Source organism: Salmo trutta, chromosome 3 (assembly GCF_901001165.1).
Source record: "Salmo trutta chromosome 3, fSalTru1.1, whole genome shotgun sequence".
Lineage (NCBI taxonomy): Eukaryota > Metazoa > Chordata > Actinopteri > Salmoniformes > Salmonidae > Salmo > Salmo trutta.
The window spans coordinates 20,717,897-20,735,325 of NC_042959.1; the positions used below are offsets into that span (position 1 = coordinate 20,717,897).

Here is a 17,429-nt window from a genome sequence, read left to right on the forward strand (position 1 = left end):
AACTGTTTTAAGTGAGAAGTAGGCATTGGTCTGAAGCCGAAAAAGAAAGGAAATGAGCACCACAATGCCTACTCCACCCATGCTCTACCAAGGTTTCCCAGTACACAGCTTTGACCTTCTACAATAGCTATGTTGGTATATTATACTTCCAACAATGTGTTTGCTGGTTGCTTAGGATTCAAACTTTCTCAAACAGCCTAATTCATACTCTGAGAGGAGGTGCTTCCACAATAATATGATTTGTACAGCATACAAGGTAAAGTATTGGATTCTTCACATACCACACTAATCCCATTCCACTACCGTTTCAAGCTTTTTTTTATTATATGAAAGCAAGCTTTGCTTTTTTACTTACACGATTGTCGTGCTTGATTGAGAGAGGTGTTTTATCTTCTAGTAATGTGGTGCCTGCCTGTATTTCCTTTAACCTTTTTATTTAGCAATTCATGTCATTGAGAACTAAATATTCTACTACTCAAAGTTTCTATGAACAGAGGAGGTCTTGAAGAACAGATGAGTAATAGAATCAGGTAGGGTAGCACTGGGCTTGAATAAAAAAATCCTGCATAAAAGTGAAACTGACAAGGAGAAACATTTGCAACATAGTTTTCTGCATGTGTCTGATTTTGTCTATTTCATGTAAAACGGATCAAACATCATTTCTGACTGGACGACAGCTAACGTTGTCATGCTGTCTTAAAAGTATAGGCTAATGGTTTTGTCACTCGCAATGCTCATTATCAGCCACTCACCACTGGTCTGTTTGCATATTAGTTGGCTATCTAAGCCTAACTGGTGAGACTGACACATACTAGCCTACTACCGACATATATCTACTCTCTGTGTTTAACTTACTTGTAAAGGCTCAGCTAGGTCATTGAATGTTCTTCAGTAAGATGATTCTGGACTGTAACAAATAAATCACATAGACCTACTAGGCCAAGGGTTTCAAACTCATTCCATGGAGGGCCTGGTGTTTTTTTTTGTTTTTTTTAAGACCTAGACAACCAGATGAGAGTTCTTTACTAATTAGTGACCTTAATTCATGAATCAAGTACAAGGGAGGAGTGAAAACCTGCAGATACTCGGCCATCCGTGAAATGAGTTTGACACGTGTACCAGGCCCACATATAGACCTATACAGCTAGCTGGCTAGCTAGTAGCCTACGCTTCAGACTTGCTAATTATTTAAACTGAACTATATAAGGCAAATCTAATCTGAAAATACAATTTAAAAAATATGGATAAATATAGTCAGAATTTTCATGTTTGGTGATGATTAATAGTTTTATGAGTCGTTGTTGGAGATTATCTCAAAGATAAGAAGGGAGATAGTGAAAGTCTGACAGATCCTCTCAGAGCACGCTTTACGCTCAAGCACATAGAAATATAACAGGTGAACAGATTGGACTTGGTGCTTCAATGGGAATGTTGTCTAGAAAAATGAGAAACATACAGAAAATGGTTTATTGTCCTTGCAAAAGTCTAAATTATACATTTAATTCTGCCCTGGAACGGGAGGAAGAAAGGAATCTGTGTATGATCTTTTTCAATAGGAATGCAGTTCTAGTCATTCCACATCTACACTACATTTCACATACTTTTTTTGCAGGCTTCCAGGCATTCATTCATCTCATTCTAATTCATTAATTCATTCACTCACTCATTCATCAACATGAAAACTGTGTGGCATTCGTGGATCTACTGGTCGGAAAGCATCACAACCTCTCCCTTAACTACTGTCACATAGCTAGAAATGTTAGTGGGGCAAGCTGATGAATTTCTGCGCCAGCAGAGAGCCTGTGCTGCTACTCCCCCTGACATCATAGTCATTATCCTCGGTGGAACAAACTTGGGACACACAAAGGGAACAGCCCTAGTAAGTCAGATGCGTGTTGATTTGGCTGTAGTCATCCAAATGTTCCCCGGAACAACGGTGGTCTACTATGACATCTTGCAGCAGAGGAGTTGGATGTTCCAATGGGAGGAGGACATCAACAAGCGCATAGAGATGGCCCGGCATCCTGTCAACCAGATGGTGTTTGCATTTCTCCGTGACAGGCGTATGCCCGCAATCCACCACCCTGCCATCAAGCAGTGTGTCTCTGGGCAGTACCATAGAGAAGGTATGCATCTCACGGAGGAGGGCAATAACCTCTTCCTTGAGAGTCTGAGAGCTGGTCTCTCCTCTCTTCTTTTTTTAATTTTCATTGTTTTACCCCTTTTTTCTCCCATATTTCATGGTATCCAATTGGTAGTTACAGTCTTGTCCCATCGCTGCAAATCCCGTATGGACTCGGGAGAGGCGAAGGTCGAGAGCCATGTGTCCTCCGAAACACAACCCAGCCGAGCCGCACTGGTTCTTGACACAATACCCACTTAACCCAGAAGCCAGCCGCACCAACGTGTTGGAGGAAACACCATACACCTGGCGACCGTGTCAGCGTACATTGCGCACGGCCCGCCACAGGAGTCGCTAGAGCGCAATGGGAAAAGGACTTCCCTGCTGGCCAAACCCTCACAACGCTGGGCCAATTGTTCCGCCCATGGGTCTCCCGGTCGCGGCCGACTGTGACAGAGCCTGGACTCTAACCAGAATCTCTATTGGCACAGCTAGCACTGTGATGCAGTGCCTTAGACCACTGCGCCACTCGGGAGGCCTTTCTCCTCTGTTCTAGCAAGACACATGCAGTAGTACACACCACCACAGTTACTGCCCATTGCCTGCCACTCCACGAACCCAAAGGCGCTTTTAAAAGCCACCTAATACATTCAAATAAGTGTGTGTGTGTCGGGAGGGAGGGAGGGAGGGAGGGAGGGGGCTGTCAAAACTATTAACGAAAGAATGGTGAAAATGGCAGAATCGCAATCTTCTGATCCACAGGCGGTAACTCTAACCATTACACTATAAAACCTGTAAAATTGACTTTGACAGACCATTTAAATTGACAGTTTGTTGCTCTTGCTTGGTAAAAAGACAATAGTCTAAAACAGTTGATTTGTTGAAAACCCGCAACCCCTGACTACTTTTTACTTGTGGATGGCGACTTCAGATTTTCAGTGAAAACACAGAAAAGTAACTGTATTGATCAGTCAACACAAATTTGGATTAGAATAATGAAATAAAGGAAAGAGAGTATGCCGGAGCTTGAAACAATTCTACACATGTGGAAACAGTGATGCTGTCAGTCAAGTCTGGTAAGTTGTCTGATGCTAGCATGCACACATGAGGTTCTGTGCATTTGGGGTTCAACCATTTACTATATGCGGTTCATAACTAGCTTCCTGTTTCTTAACAAAACCGTTTTCTCGGCTATGGTTTGTGTTGTGGTCTTGGTTGTTCTTAGTCGAGGAAATGTAAGTATTCAGACCCTTTACTCAGTACTTTGTTGAAGCACCTTTGGCAGCAATTACAGCCTTGAGTCTACTTGGGTATGACGCTACAAGCTTGGCACACCAGTATTTGGGGAGCTTCTCCCATTCTTCTCTGCAGATCCTCTCAAACTCTGTCAGGTTGGATGGGGAGCGTCAATGCACAGCTATTTTCAGGTCACTCCAGAGATGTTCGATTGGGTTCAAGTCCGGACTCTGGCTGGGCCACTCAATGACATTCAGAGACTTGTCCCGAAGCCACTCCTGCGTTGTCTTGGCATGGGCTTAGGGTAGTTGTCCTGTTGAAAAGTGAACGTTCGCCCCAATCTGAGGTCCTGAGCGCTCTGGAGCAGGTTTTCATCAAGGATCTCTCTGTACTTTGCTCTGTTCATCTTTCCCTCTATCCTGACTAGTATCCCTGCTGCTGAAAAACATCCCCACATCATGACGCTGCCACCACCATGCTTCACCGTAGGGATGGTATTGGCAGCTGATGAGCGGTGTATGGTTTCCTCCAGACCTGATGCTTGGCATTCAGGCCAAATAGATCAATCTTGGTTTCATCAGACCAGAGAATCTTGTTTCTCATGGTCTGAGAGCCCTTTAGGTGCCTTTTGGCAAACTCCAAGCGGACTGTCATGTGCCTTTTACTGAGGAGTGGCTTCCGTCTGGTCGCTCTACCATAAAGGCCTGGTTGGTGGAGTGCTGCAGAGATGGTTGTCCTTCTGGAAGGTTCTCCCATCTCCACAGAGGAACTCTGGAGCTCTGTCAGAGTGACCATCGGGTTCTTGGTCACCTCCCTGACCGAGGCCCTTCTCCCCCGATTGCTCAGTTTGGCCGGGCGGCCAGCTCTAGGAAGAGTCTTGGTGGTTCCAAACTTCTTCCATTTAGGAATGATGGAGGCCACTGTGTTCTTGCAAACCTTCAATGCTGCAGACATGTTTTAGTATCCTTCCCCAGATCTGTGCCTCGATACAATCCTGTCTCGGAGCTCTACGGACAATTCCTTCGAGCTCATGGCTTGGTTTTTGCTCTGACATTCATTGTTAGCTGTGGGACCTTATATAGACAGGCGTGTGCCTTTCCAAATCATCTCCAATCAATTGAATTTACCACAAGTGGACTTCAATCAAATAGTAGAAACATCTCAAAACAGGCACATGAGCTCAATTTCGAGTCTCATAGCAAAGGGTCTGAATACTTATGTAAATAAGGTATTTCTGTTTTTATTTGTAATAAATTTGCACAAAAAGTAAACTGTTTTCGCTTTTGTCATTATGGGGTATTGTGTGTAGATTTGAGGATTTTTTTTATTTAATCCATTTTAGAATATGGCTGTAAAGTAACAAAATGGGGAAAAAGTCAAGGGGTCTGAATACTTTCCAAGTGCACTGTATGTGGTTCTCGGTAACAGCCGGACGGCTCATGACGAGAGGCGGGGAGTGTGCTGTTAACCTCCAATCAAGTTGATTTTAACATTGAGCTCCATATTACAGCTTCGTGCCGGTCGGCGTGACTAAAATAAAATGGAATATCTAATAACAAGAAGTTCAGTTCACTCACACTCATACTCAAACACACACACGGCCACACACACACACACACACACACACACACACACACACACACATACGCACACGGCCACACACACACACACACACACGCACACGGCCACACACACACACACACACACACACACGCACACGGCCACACACACACACACACACACACACACGCACACACACGCACACAAACACACGTTGCTAGTTTCTCCTCCAACCCATCCAATCTGAATGATCCACTTCTGTCAGTGAAGCGAATCCACCGAGGAGATGTGTTTGGCCAGGCATGGCCACGGGAGACGACATTGTGAAACAAGTGAGCGAGCAGAATAATCCTCATTGTGATTGCAAATGAATAGAAGAGAGTGGAGGAAAACACAAACCTTATTATAAGTTATACTAACTGTAAGTTGAGGGGGATGGGTTTGGAATGTATTTTTATAAAGAAAGGATGTTTCAAGTCTTTATTAATTAAAAAGCCGCTTTAAAACAATCTCTGTCAAGCCCAAGGGCTGTGTATGAGGAATTGAAATGGGCAGATATTGCCGCTTAAGGCCAGAGGCGAAATCCCTTTTCTATTGTTTCAGGCTAATACAGGGAACATGCTGCAGGAAGAACCAAGGGAACTGGCTTTCAAGCATATTCAACAGTCTATTATATGAGAATCATTATGGTCACACAGTGCAACCACCTGTATTTTTATGTAGCTCTTCTCAACAAAAAATGATGTAGTCATTTCATGAATAATTCGACGCAAACAGTGGTTCATATTTTGTGTAATATTCAATCTGGAACTACAGTAAAGCTTTGAATCAATGATATTACACAATCACTAACCTTCAAACAATTTTGAAATACACAAGAATATAAGAATACATTTCCAATATTGATGTAGAATTTACTTGGGGCGAGAGTATAGACTAGAGTAGGCCTACCTCAATGCCAGTTTCCCAGAACCTTGAGCTTGACATCAATACAAAACTTGTGTTCTACAACTGTATTAAATCTAGACTAAGACTAATCTAATGATCCTGTTTCATTTGAACCAAAATACAAGTCTGCCAGACTCCCTGTGTCACACCCTGATCTGGTTCACCTGTCCTTGTGATTGTTTCCACCCACTCCAGGTGTTGCTTATTATCCCCGGTGTATATATCCCTGTGTTTTCTGTCTCTATGTGCCAGTTCGTCTTGTTTGCCAAGTCAACTAGTGGTTTTCCTTGCTCCTATTTTTTCCTCAGTCTCTTTTGGTTCTAGTCCTCCTGGTTTCGACCCTTGCCTGTCCTGACTCAGAATTCGCCTGCCTGACCACTCTGCCTGTTCTGTCTTCAAGCCTGCCTATCTCCTTTTGTACTGTTTGGACTCGGATCTGGTTACTTAACTCCTGCCTGGCCTGACCTCGAGACTGCCCTTCGTCTCTTTCTGTTTTGGTCTCTGACCCGGTTTATGAACTCTCGCCTGTCCCCGACCTACCTTTTGCCTACCCCTTGGATTAATAAATATCGGAGCTCAACCATCTGCTTCCTGTGTCTGCATTTGAGTCTCGCCTTGTGTCCTTATAACCTGTATGAGCAACATACCTCAAGTCATTTATCTTTATCTTTATGCTTTATCTTGGCCAGGTCACAGTTGCAAATGAGAACTTGTTCTCAACTAGCCTACCAGGTTAAATAAAGGTGAAATAAAAATAGCAATCAAGTTGCTATGCTATGCTATACTGTAATAATATGCTTTACATTTTAACATTAAATAATTTATATTTTCGTTGAATACATACGGTTTCTCAGGTACTCCAATATCCAAATATGACATAATTTATTGTTTACGGCCAGCGACATGAATCCTGGATTGTGTCCATTCGGGAATAAACAAAAGAAAATGAACTGAAAGAGGAAGCTACTACTTGGACTTGTCCAATAAGAAACGCTAATTTTGTTTTTCCGTTTTCTGCTGTATTCCCTAATGAACACGACCCAGAGCTAACTATAGACGCGATGATAGTTGCATTGGTTGAAGCTCAGTGTTAAATTCAAATCTCCCTACCATCATATCTAAGCCAATATGACACCAATCAAATCAACTTGATTGGAGGTACACAACACACTCCCCGCCTCTTGTCATGAGCCGTCCATCCGTTACTGAGAATGTCACGGTTGTCGTCGGTGAAGGAGGACCAAAACGCAGCAGGTATGTGCAGGCTCATCTTGATTTTTAATTACTCTCAAAATGAACATACAAAAATAACAAAAAAACGAACGATCAACAAAAACAGTCTGGTAAGGCACAAGGCTAAACACGGAACAATCACCCACCAATACCAAACACAAACACACCCTACTATATGGGACTCTCAATCAAAGGCAGATAGACAACACCTGCCTTCAACTGAGAGTCCCAACCCCAATTAACCAAACATAGACATACACTCACTAGACTCCACATAGAAATACCTAAACATAAACCAAAACCCGGAATTACTAAATCAAACACCCTTTTAACAAAACACACCACCCTGAACCACATAAAACAAATACCCTCTGCCACGTCCTGACCAAACTACAATACTAATTAACCCTTATACTGGCCAGGACGTGACAGAGAAGCACATACCAGATTTTTTAACAGGGTTGTTAACAATTAAGTTTTAACAGTATTTCTAGCTCAAATTCTAGACGTTGGGTTAAAATGAGACTACAGCATCCACAAAGTGACCATTGGACTTGGGTTTAACTAACTTTGTAGGTGCAACAGGTTTTATAAAATGTATAATTTATCACTTTCAAAAGCACATTTCCGTCCATTAAGAAACGATGTGCTACCTTTTTGTAGCATTTCTGACAATGCTAACATATTTTTTAGCCGAGAGTTCTATAACACCAGGTTGGTTGCTTGTCAACAGCACAGCTGCTTGCACCATGCTGCCAGTCATAAGAAAGGTATGAGAACAAACCAAGGCTACTGTATATAGCTAGCTATATGGTGGTATTCAAGCTGAGGTTAATCAATAAATGCAAACATATATTTTGATTAGCTAGTTAGCTAGCTAGCTACCGTTACCTAGCTAACATTAGCGTAAGCCACCTAGCTAAGGTTATCCACAACAAATTGGAATTCATAACATATCATACATATTGGAAATTCGTAACATATTGGACGAATTGAAATTCGTAACATATTATACCAATTGAAAATCGTAGCGTATCTGACGAATTGCAATTCGTAACATATCATACGAATTGTAATCCGTAACATATCATGTGAAATGGATGATGGACACCCACAAATGAATACATACCATACGAAACGTAACATAATCATACTAAATGCAGTATTTCAGATTCTGTAGAGAATAATACAAAATGCTATGATATCAGGATGCAGCAGCATGCAGTCAAAATAAAACAAAATGTTAGAGATCAAATTGCAGCAGCGTGCACTCAAAAGAAATGGAAATGCTTGCTAACTTGGTTAACTACGTGATTAAATGACACACACACACTTATGTTAATGTCTTAGGTGGCTCTTAAAAAAGCCTTAGGGTTCGTGGAGAGGCAGGCAAGCGGCAGGTGGTGTGTACTACTGCATGCATCTTGCTTGAACGGAGGAGTGACCAGGGCCCGTATCCACAAAGCGTCTCAAAAAAGGTCCTAGGAATCCTTTTAAAACCAGTTTTAAGACAAAAAAACTCCAGACTCAGAGTATGGCTGCGTTTCAAAATCCTAAAAGACACACCCTCGTCCACTTACCCTCGCCTTATGCCCTTGGGGGAATCCCCGCGGCCATATTTGTCGTCGGCCCAAATTATTAGCCAAGCAAGGGAAGTTTGCAACGTAAGCCCCTCAGCACTTGTTTTTAATGAAGTTTGCGATTGTACAATTGTGTTCCCTTCAGGGCCTGAAATGCCCCAAAATTCAATTTGTGATGGTTAATTAAGGACACCTGTCGACAACATCCTGTGAAATTGGAGGGCGCGCAATTCAAATAAATAATCTTAATATTTAACATTTATGAACATACAAGTATCTTATATTGGTTAAAAGCTTAAATTCTTGTTAATCTAACTGCATTGTCCGATTTACAATAGGCTTTACAGCGAAAGCATAACATGCGATTGTTTGAGGACAGCGCTCCACATCAACATATTTTTCAACCAGCACAGGCTTCATAAAATCACAAATACCGATTAAATAATAACTTACTTTTTGAAAATCTTCCTCTGTTTGCAATCCCAAGGGTCCCATGCTACAATATGAATGGTCGTTTTGTTAGATAAAATCCTTCTTTATATCCCAAAAAGTCTGTTTAGTTGGCGCCATCGATTTCAGTAATCCACTCGTTCAACATGCAGACAAAGGAATCCAAAAAGATACAGCTAAACTTTGTTAAAACAGGTCAAACTACATTTCTATTTAATCCTCAGGTGTCCTCGCGCGCCCACAGACTGATTCCCAACTGTGACTCCCGGTGCCAAAACTCAAAATTCTTCCTCGTTTTGGAAGAAACAAGCCTGAAACCTTGAACAAAGACTGTTGACATCCACTGGAAGCCATAGGAATTGCAATCTGGTAGCTGGAATTACATAGGCCATAGCTTTCCATTGAAAGAGCATGGGATCTCAACAACAACAACAACAAAAATCTGGTTGGTTTTTCTTCAGATTTTCGAGCCACCATATCAATTGTGTTATAGTCTCAAACATTATTTTTTAACATTTATACAAACTTCAAAGTGTTTTCTATCCAATGATACCAATTATATGCATATCCTGGCTCCTGGGCCTGAGTAACAGGCAGTTTACTTTGGGCACGTCAGTCAGGTGGAAATTCAGAATAAAGGACCCGAGCCTGAAGAAGTTGTGTAACGTCAATATGGAATATGTAAATAAGTTAAAATTGTGCTACTAATGCACAAACATGTCTCCTAAAAGTAATTAGGTTTTTGTTTGGTTAGCTTTTGGAAATTTTAAAACATTTTCCTTCTTCAGAAGTAGCTAGGCAAGGGCGGTCCATTTAAAATGATATCCTTCCTCCCTCAAACCTTGCCCTGCAAGTGTAAACTCGTCAGACATCATGAAACATAATCAGAAGTGTCCACTTCATTTGAGGACTGAAGGGAGAGGGCGTGTCTGTTAAGTGTTTGGAATGCAGCCTAGGTTTTAGGATAATGTTAAAAAACTGTGCAGATAAACGTTGAGCCAGTTGTAAAATCAAATCATAATAGTTTATCTCAGCTGGTAATCACGACAGTTTGAGGTACTGCAAAAGAAGGATAGTGATGACACTCATTGACTTGTTGCAAATGATGGGAAATAACCAATCACAATGAGGCATCGCTAGCTGTGCAATTTATAGCACGCTTCAGACAACTACGGTGAATGTGACTGTACATCAAATGTTGTACCCCCGGCACGATCACTTTGCCTACACTCAATTCTTGCCTAATATGTTGCCATGAATAACCTTTTTTTTTTTACCAATTCCGATATTTTTAATAATGTGATAGTAATCATGCAGTATAATGATTTACATTATCATTATATCTACAGCCTCATCACTCCCGTTAAACAACTCTAAATCGCTTTGGCACAGTAGTTACTTGCCGATAATGTTGCATAAAACGTTTGAAAAGTCTTTAATTTGCCCACATATATGCATTACCAATTTAGGCATTTTTTTTAACAACGTGACATTCTGCTTGAAATACCATTAAAAAATATGTGATTTATTATTAGCCTAGTGGTTATAAGGATGTAGGCATATATCATGTGAGCGCTGGGCCATCTCTATGCACTTGTTGGTGTCCTCCTCCCACAAGAACATCCAACTCCTCCACTGTGTAATGTCAGAGTAGACCACCGTTGTCCCAGGGAACATTCGTATGACTACCTCCAAATCAGCTCGTATCTGACACACCAGGGCTGTCCAATTTGTTCGTCCCAAGTCGTTTCCACCGAGGTGAATGACTATGATATATTCACGGTCAAACCTCGCCTTGGCGAGAGAGAATATTTCAGAACCATTCCATTGAGAACAGCTCATCCATATTTCACACTCCTGTAGTCATCTAGCCAGCTGCATTGTTTAATCGCATAGTAAATATTGGGGTCCCCAACCCGAAATGATGTCTTCCGGGATCCCATACAGACAAAACACCTATTGGAACATGCACTCGGCCATTTCCATGGCATTAGGTAGATGCGGAAGGGGGATGAGTCGGCATCTTGGAGAACCGGTCCACTACCACTAAAATAGTAGTGAAGCCCGAAGAGTCTAGCAGATCAGTGAGGAAATCCATGGTGATGTGGGACCGTGGTCTGTGTGGTGTAGTAAAGGCTCGAGCTTACCGGTAGGTAGTTGGCGAGGGCTCTTTGCCCATGCACAGACGGGACAGGAAAGAACATAATCTCGGACGTCTGCTGTTAGTTATGACCACCAGAACTTGCGTGTCAGTAGCTCCGTGGTCTGGGTGATCCCGGGATGGCCAGAACTCAGCGAGGTATGGCACCACTGCATTAGTTGGGGTCTGACGGACGCCGGAACGTAGGTCTTGCCTGCAGGGGTGTCGGGAGGTGCTGGGTCATGTCGTAGGGCCTCTTGGAATGCTGATTGGATTTCCCACTGTATGGGTCCTACGACACAAGACAGAGGCAGGATGGGCTCAGGAGCTGGGTTAGAGGAAGGGGAGTCAAATAGATGGGATAAGGAATCAGCCACATTTTACTTGCCAGGCAGATAGGGGACGGTGAAGTTGAAGCAGGTGAAGAAGAGTGCCCAGCAAGCATGTCTGGGGTTGAGCCTCTTAGCACGTCTTAAGTACTCCAAATTGCGGTGGTCGGTAAGGACAAGGAATGGGTGATGAGTTCCCTCTTAATTAACCAGTGGCGCCACTCTTCGATAGTCAGCTTAATGGCGAGGAGCTCTCGGTTCTCGACATCATAGTTCCTCTCAGCGGGTGACAGTTTCTTGGAAAAGAAGCCACATGGGTGTAATTTCGGAGGTGGCCCTACCCGCTGAGAAAGAACCACTCCTATGCCGACCTCGGCTGCATCAACCTCCAGAAAAAAAGGAAGGGTAGGATATGGCTGCCTAAGGATGGGTGCAGAGGTGAAGAGGAGATTAAAGGTCTAAAATGCAGTAAGGGCGGTGTCGGTCCATTGGAGGGTACTGGTTTTTTGACTGGTGAGAGCTGAGAGAGGAGCGGCGGTAGTAGTTGGAAAATCCTAGGAAACGTTGTAGTTTCTTTACAGTGGTAGGTTTGGGCCAGTTAAGCACAGTCGTGACTTTGCCTTCATCCATGTTAACCCCTCCTGGTGTCAACACAAAACCTAGGAAGGTTACTGTGGTAAAGTGAAATGCGCTCTTCTCAGCCTTGACATAAAGATGGTGGTCCTGTAGTCATTGGAGGACCTGTTACACATGCTGTACATGTTCTGCAATGGAGTGAGAGTAGATCAAGATATCGTCAATGTACACAATGAGGAACTGGTTGATCATGTCCTGGAAAACTTCATTCATGAAGGACTGGAAGACTGCGGGAGCATTGGTGAGACCGTAGGTAATAACTAGGTATTCGTAGTGATGCCTAGCAATGATGAACGCCGTCTTCCACTCATCCCCACTTCGTATACTGACCAGGTTGTAAGCACTACGTAGGGCGAGTTTGGAGTAGATGGTAGCCTGTCCAACTTGTTCTAGTACGGCCGGAATAAGAGGAAGAGGGAAGCAATTATTGATGGTAAGGTCATTGAGAGGTCAGTAATCTATGCAGGGAACGAGACTACCATCCTTTTTTTCACAAAAAAGAAACTGGATGCAGCCGGAGACTTGGATGGACAGATGAATCCCATGTCGAGGGCCTCTTCTATATAGGTGCCCATAGCCACATTCTCTGGAATGGACAAGGAGTAGATCCGACCCTTAGGGGGCGATGCCCCAGGAAGGAGGTCAATCGCTCAGTCCTCCGGGCGATGAGGGGGCAGAATGGATGCCTTTGGAACTGGGCATATACAGGTGGGAAGTGGGTTGGAATGGCAGACTCCGATCCTTCTATAGAGGTGGCTCAACAGGGTAGATTGAAGCAGTTCTTAAAATAGGATGGAGTCCGTGACAAGCAGTTCCCCTTGCCGCCAGGAGACGGCAGGGTTGTAAAGGCTTAGCCAGGGGTGACCGAGGATGAGGAGTTCTTTAGGCAAAGACAACACCATTAACTGAATGACCTCAGAGTGAAGGAGGCCAATCTGAAGGGTGATACTTTTGGTCATGCGAGTCACAAGACCAGTTCTGAGAGGTTGTCCATCCAGCGCATTAATCCTAAAGGGAGGCTTAACAGGGATTAGTTTGACTCTTAACTGTTGTGCAATTGTTCGTCAATGACATTACCTGCGGCCCCCGAGTCCACTAGTCCATCCACAAACTGAATGACCACATTAGCAGAAAGAAGAGCCGGGATACCGAACTGCCTTTTGGTAATATTCAGAAACGTAGAGGCGTTAGGGGTTGTGGAGGGGTTGTGGTCACCCCTTCGTGGGGGGGGGGGGGTGAATCAGACAGCTATTGAGTAGGTGGTTACTCTCTCCACAATAGAGGCACATGTTTTCACGTAACCTCTGATGTCTCTCGGCAGGCGTGAGAGGGGCACGGCCGAGTTGCATGGGCCTGGAAGACTCGCAGGCCATGGTCGACTGTATAGGTTTGCGGTCCACAAGTAGGTTGCCAATTGATATGGACATCCAGATGTATTGGTTGAGGTCCGTTAAATATCCTCTGCAAACCAGTTCGGTCTGTAACTCCCAATTAAGACCCTCCGGTAGACTGTAAGGAGAGCTGGTTCACTCCATCCACAGCCGGCAGCCATGGTGCAGAACTCCAGGGCATACTCAGTGGTGGAGCGATGGCCCTGTCGCAGCTCACATAACAGGTCCCCGGTGTGACAACCTGAAACTGAATGGTAAAACACCTGATTCAGAGGACAGATCAGCACTTTGAGCGGCCCACAGGGCTGTGACCCAATCCAGAGCTTTGCCTATGATTAGGGAGATAACGAAATCCACCCTGTCTTTGTCAGAGGTGAAGTCAGCGGGGTGATGGTCTATGTACAGGTTACATTGCATGAGAAATCCTTGACATTTCCCTGGGGAGCCGTCGTATTTATTAGGCATGGATATGGGCGAGATGAACGAGAGGAGGCTGTGGCACCTGATATCGGTGAAGCAGGAATGGACTGGTGAAGGAGGTCGCGGAGTTCATCAATTCGTTCCTCCTGTCGGGCTAGACGTAGCTGCAGCTCCGCTGAATCCATCTGTCATTTTTGGTGATGAACGCGATGGGAGACAGAGAGCTGATTTCAAACGCAGGGAGTAGCAGGTGTTTATTGTAAATGACCACAGGAGGAGGTTCTGAACTTATGTCAATATTACACAAGTAAGCTAACAGTTACAGAAATCAGGAATGCAGACAGGCTCTATCTATCTGAGCTACTGTGTCCAACACACCAATACTTGTTGTTATGTTGAGCGCCTACTGACCAAAAAAAGGATGTTGTTATGATATTTTTTCCCCAATGACATGTATTGCTAAAATAAAGGTTTAAGGAAATACAGGTTATTTACTACAAGACAAAACAGCTCAATCAGGCATGATGGTATTGTAAGTATAAAAGCAAAGCTTACTTTCATTTAATACAAAAAAAGCATGAAAGGTAGCATAATCGGTTAATGCCTTACTGTGGTGTGTGAAGAATCCAATAATTTACCTTGTATACAGTACAAATCATATTATTGTGGAAGCACCTTCTCTAAGAGTATGAATTAGGCTGTTTGAGAAGGTTTGAATCCTAACCAACCTGCCTACACAAAGTTTGAAGTACAATACCAATATAGCTACTGAAGTAAGTGTTAGAGCATGGGTGGAATAGGCACTGTGGTGCTCATGTGAATCTTTTGTCTTCAGACCATGCCTATTCTCACTTAAACAATATTTTTTTGGTTTTTAATATTTAATGGCATGGGTTTAGGTCCACCTTTCAGAGCAGCTGAGGGGAGAGTTTGCAGTTAATCATTTTTATAATTATTTAAATAAAAGTAGAATGAGCATCCTTAGCTTCCATGTTAGTTTCCTCAACACATCACCTGACACTCAACAGATGCAGGAAGATACGAGAAGTGACAATGTATTTGTATGTATTAAGGATCCCCACTAGTCCAGCAACATTAAGGCAGTTATATCCAATTTAAAATATTACATGGTATTATATTTCATAACACTTTTCACAACACGTTAAATGTGTTTCCTCAGACCACTACTCTACTACCACATATCTACAATACAAAATCCATGTGTACGTGTGTGTAGAGTGTGTGTCTTATCATGTGTATGATTGATTGATTGATTGGTACAGCGTCCCCTAACCATCCCCTAACCTTTCTATGCAATGGCGATGCAACAGGCCCTCCAATCAAATCATTGTTCAGTTGGAAAGCGCAAAGCTGTCGGTGTACGTGTAGCATGTTTAATTGGGGAGAATAGCGAGCCGGTATTTTGACGTGGTTTTATAAGCCCGCATCTTTTTCCCATTTCTTATCCCCGTAATGATGTGTCTTTTCTTCATTTTCTGGTTGACCAGTCCCGGTAATCATTGCATCTCATCACGAGAATGTCCTTTCCCTCTCTCTGTAGCGGCACTCGCCATTACAGTAAATTAAACAGGCTCATCACAATAAAGTCAGGCATAAACATTATGCTTTTGTGTCGCTGGCTATTATTGCCTTGTTTTTTCCCCTCGCAGATGAAATTATACACAAGGGGATTATGACAGGGGGATTATGACAGGATTATGACAGGGGATTATGACGGGGAGATTATAACAGGTGTTGCTTCATATCGTGTAGTCATGTGTGGCGTCTAGAGACAAGTGGAGAAAAGTGTCTATATTACTGAGTTAACATTTAAAGAAGATGTCAGAAATGCATCAGAGCTCTGTGCCATTTAGATGCAATTCAATTCTGATTGAATCAAGTCCATTTTCATGCTACTTATCGTGATACAATGTGAAGGCAGGCGTGGCTGGTAAAGATCCAGCAGTCTATTGTCATATGCTGATGACTCTATGTTATTCTATGGTAGCCCTAGAGACAGCAGACAATCTGATATATGGTAGCCCTAGAGACGGCAGACAATCTGATATATGGTAGCCCTAGAGACGCCAGACAATCTGATATATGGTAGCCCTAGAGACGCCAGACAATCTGATATGCTTTCCTGGGGTTTCAGACTTATACCGGCAGAACTACTTTGTCGAACAGAGAATGGCACACAGAAAGACAATTAACAGATATGTCTGCTTTGTTGAAATAGGCTTTCTCCGGTCGTCAAATTGAAAAGACCCTGAATTCCACACAGTGGAGGATCGTCAATGGTGCTGAAGGGAGTGGCTCTTCACTTGGCTGAACCGATTAAGAGAGTGACAGGGACCTATGACTGACTAACTCAGGCGGGGCAGCCTCCGTAGAGACACCTGATGCATTCCAAATCACACCCTATTCCCTATATAGTTCATTTCTATAGGCCCTGGTCAAAGGTAGTGCACTGTACAGAATAAGGAATAGGGTGGGATTTGGGGTGCAACTGCTGCTTTGCCCTCTGACATGTCGTTTGACTCTCCTGCTGGAGACATCCCTCTATGAAGTAGTGTTTAGTTAGGAAGAACCCCTCGTTCTTTACTCACAGTCTCTTCTAAAAGGTTTGTGTTGTAGGTGCCGAGCTGTCTTTGAACTGTGATTTACTAGAAACATAAAGAAGATAAAGAAGATGGAAAGCACCTTTGCACACTCATTAGATTCTAACTTCTCTTAGTTGTTAAGAGCTTAGATTTTTCTTCAAGAGACTGAAGAAACGTTTTGAAAAATGATATTGCCCTGGCGCTTAGCTGTTCCACATCACAGATGAAATAATGATAATTATTATTCCTTTTCTCTTTTTTCCCTCAAAGGGAATCACAGGGATCTGGTTCGCCAAACACCAGCGGTGTTACATCAAGACCCAGACCACAGAGCTTCCCAAAGTGACAGAGGTGGTGACAGTGGACACAGAGCTACTGGTATAGAATGACTATCTGCATCTCTCTGACTCACTCTGTGTGTGTGTGTGTGTGTGTGTGTGTGTGTGTGTGTGTGTGTGTGTGTGTGTGTGTGTGTGTGTGTGTGTGTGTGTGTGTGTGTGTGTGTGTGTGTGTGTGTGCGTCTCCCTCCCTCCCTCTCTCTACCACAGGAAACTATCATGCATTTTGCAAGGGTAGTAGGAATAAACAGAGAAGAGTAGTCAGAGAGCAGAACACAAACACTCACCCTGACCATCCAATCTTCTCTGCCCTCCGCCACTGAAAAAAAACCTCCAGTCTCCAGTGCTCATGAAACAGTCTGAAAGCTGCCCACATATCAAATGGTGTTTGCTGCCAATCTTGAACTAATATAAATATTTAATTGTACTCTTGAAAGGCTTGA

At 43.3% G+C, this 17,429-nt stretch overlaps 1 protein-coding gene across 1 annotated transcript in view; it reads left to right on the forward strand.

The window, feature by feature from the left end:
• tnmd (tenomodulin) overlaps positions 1–17,429 on the forward strand; it is a 72,201-nt gene that overhangs the window by 36,835 nt on the left and 17,937 nt on the right. Inside the window, exon 4 of the mRNA XM_029726049.1 lies at positions 16,919–17,026. Coding sequence (XP_029581909.1) covers positions 16,919–17,026 — 108 coding nt within the window. The remainder of the gene's footprint in view (positions 1–16,918; positions 17,027–17,429) is intronic.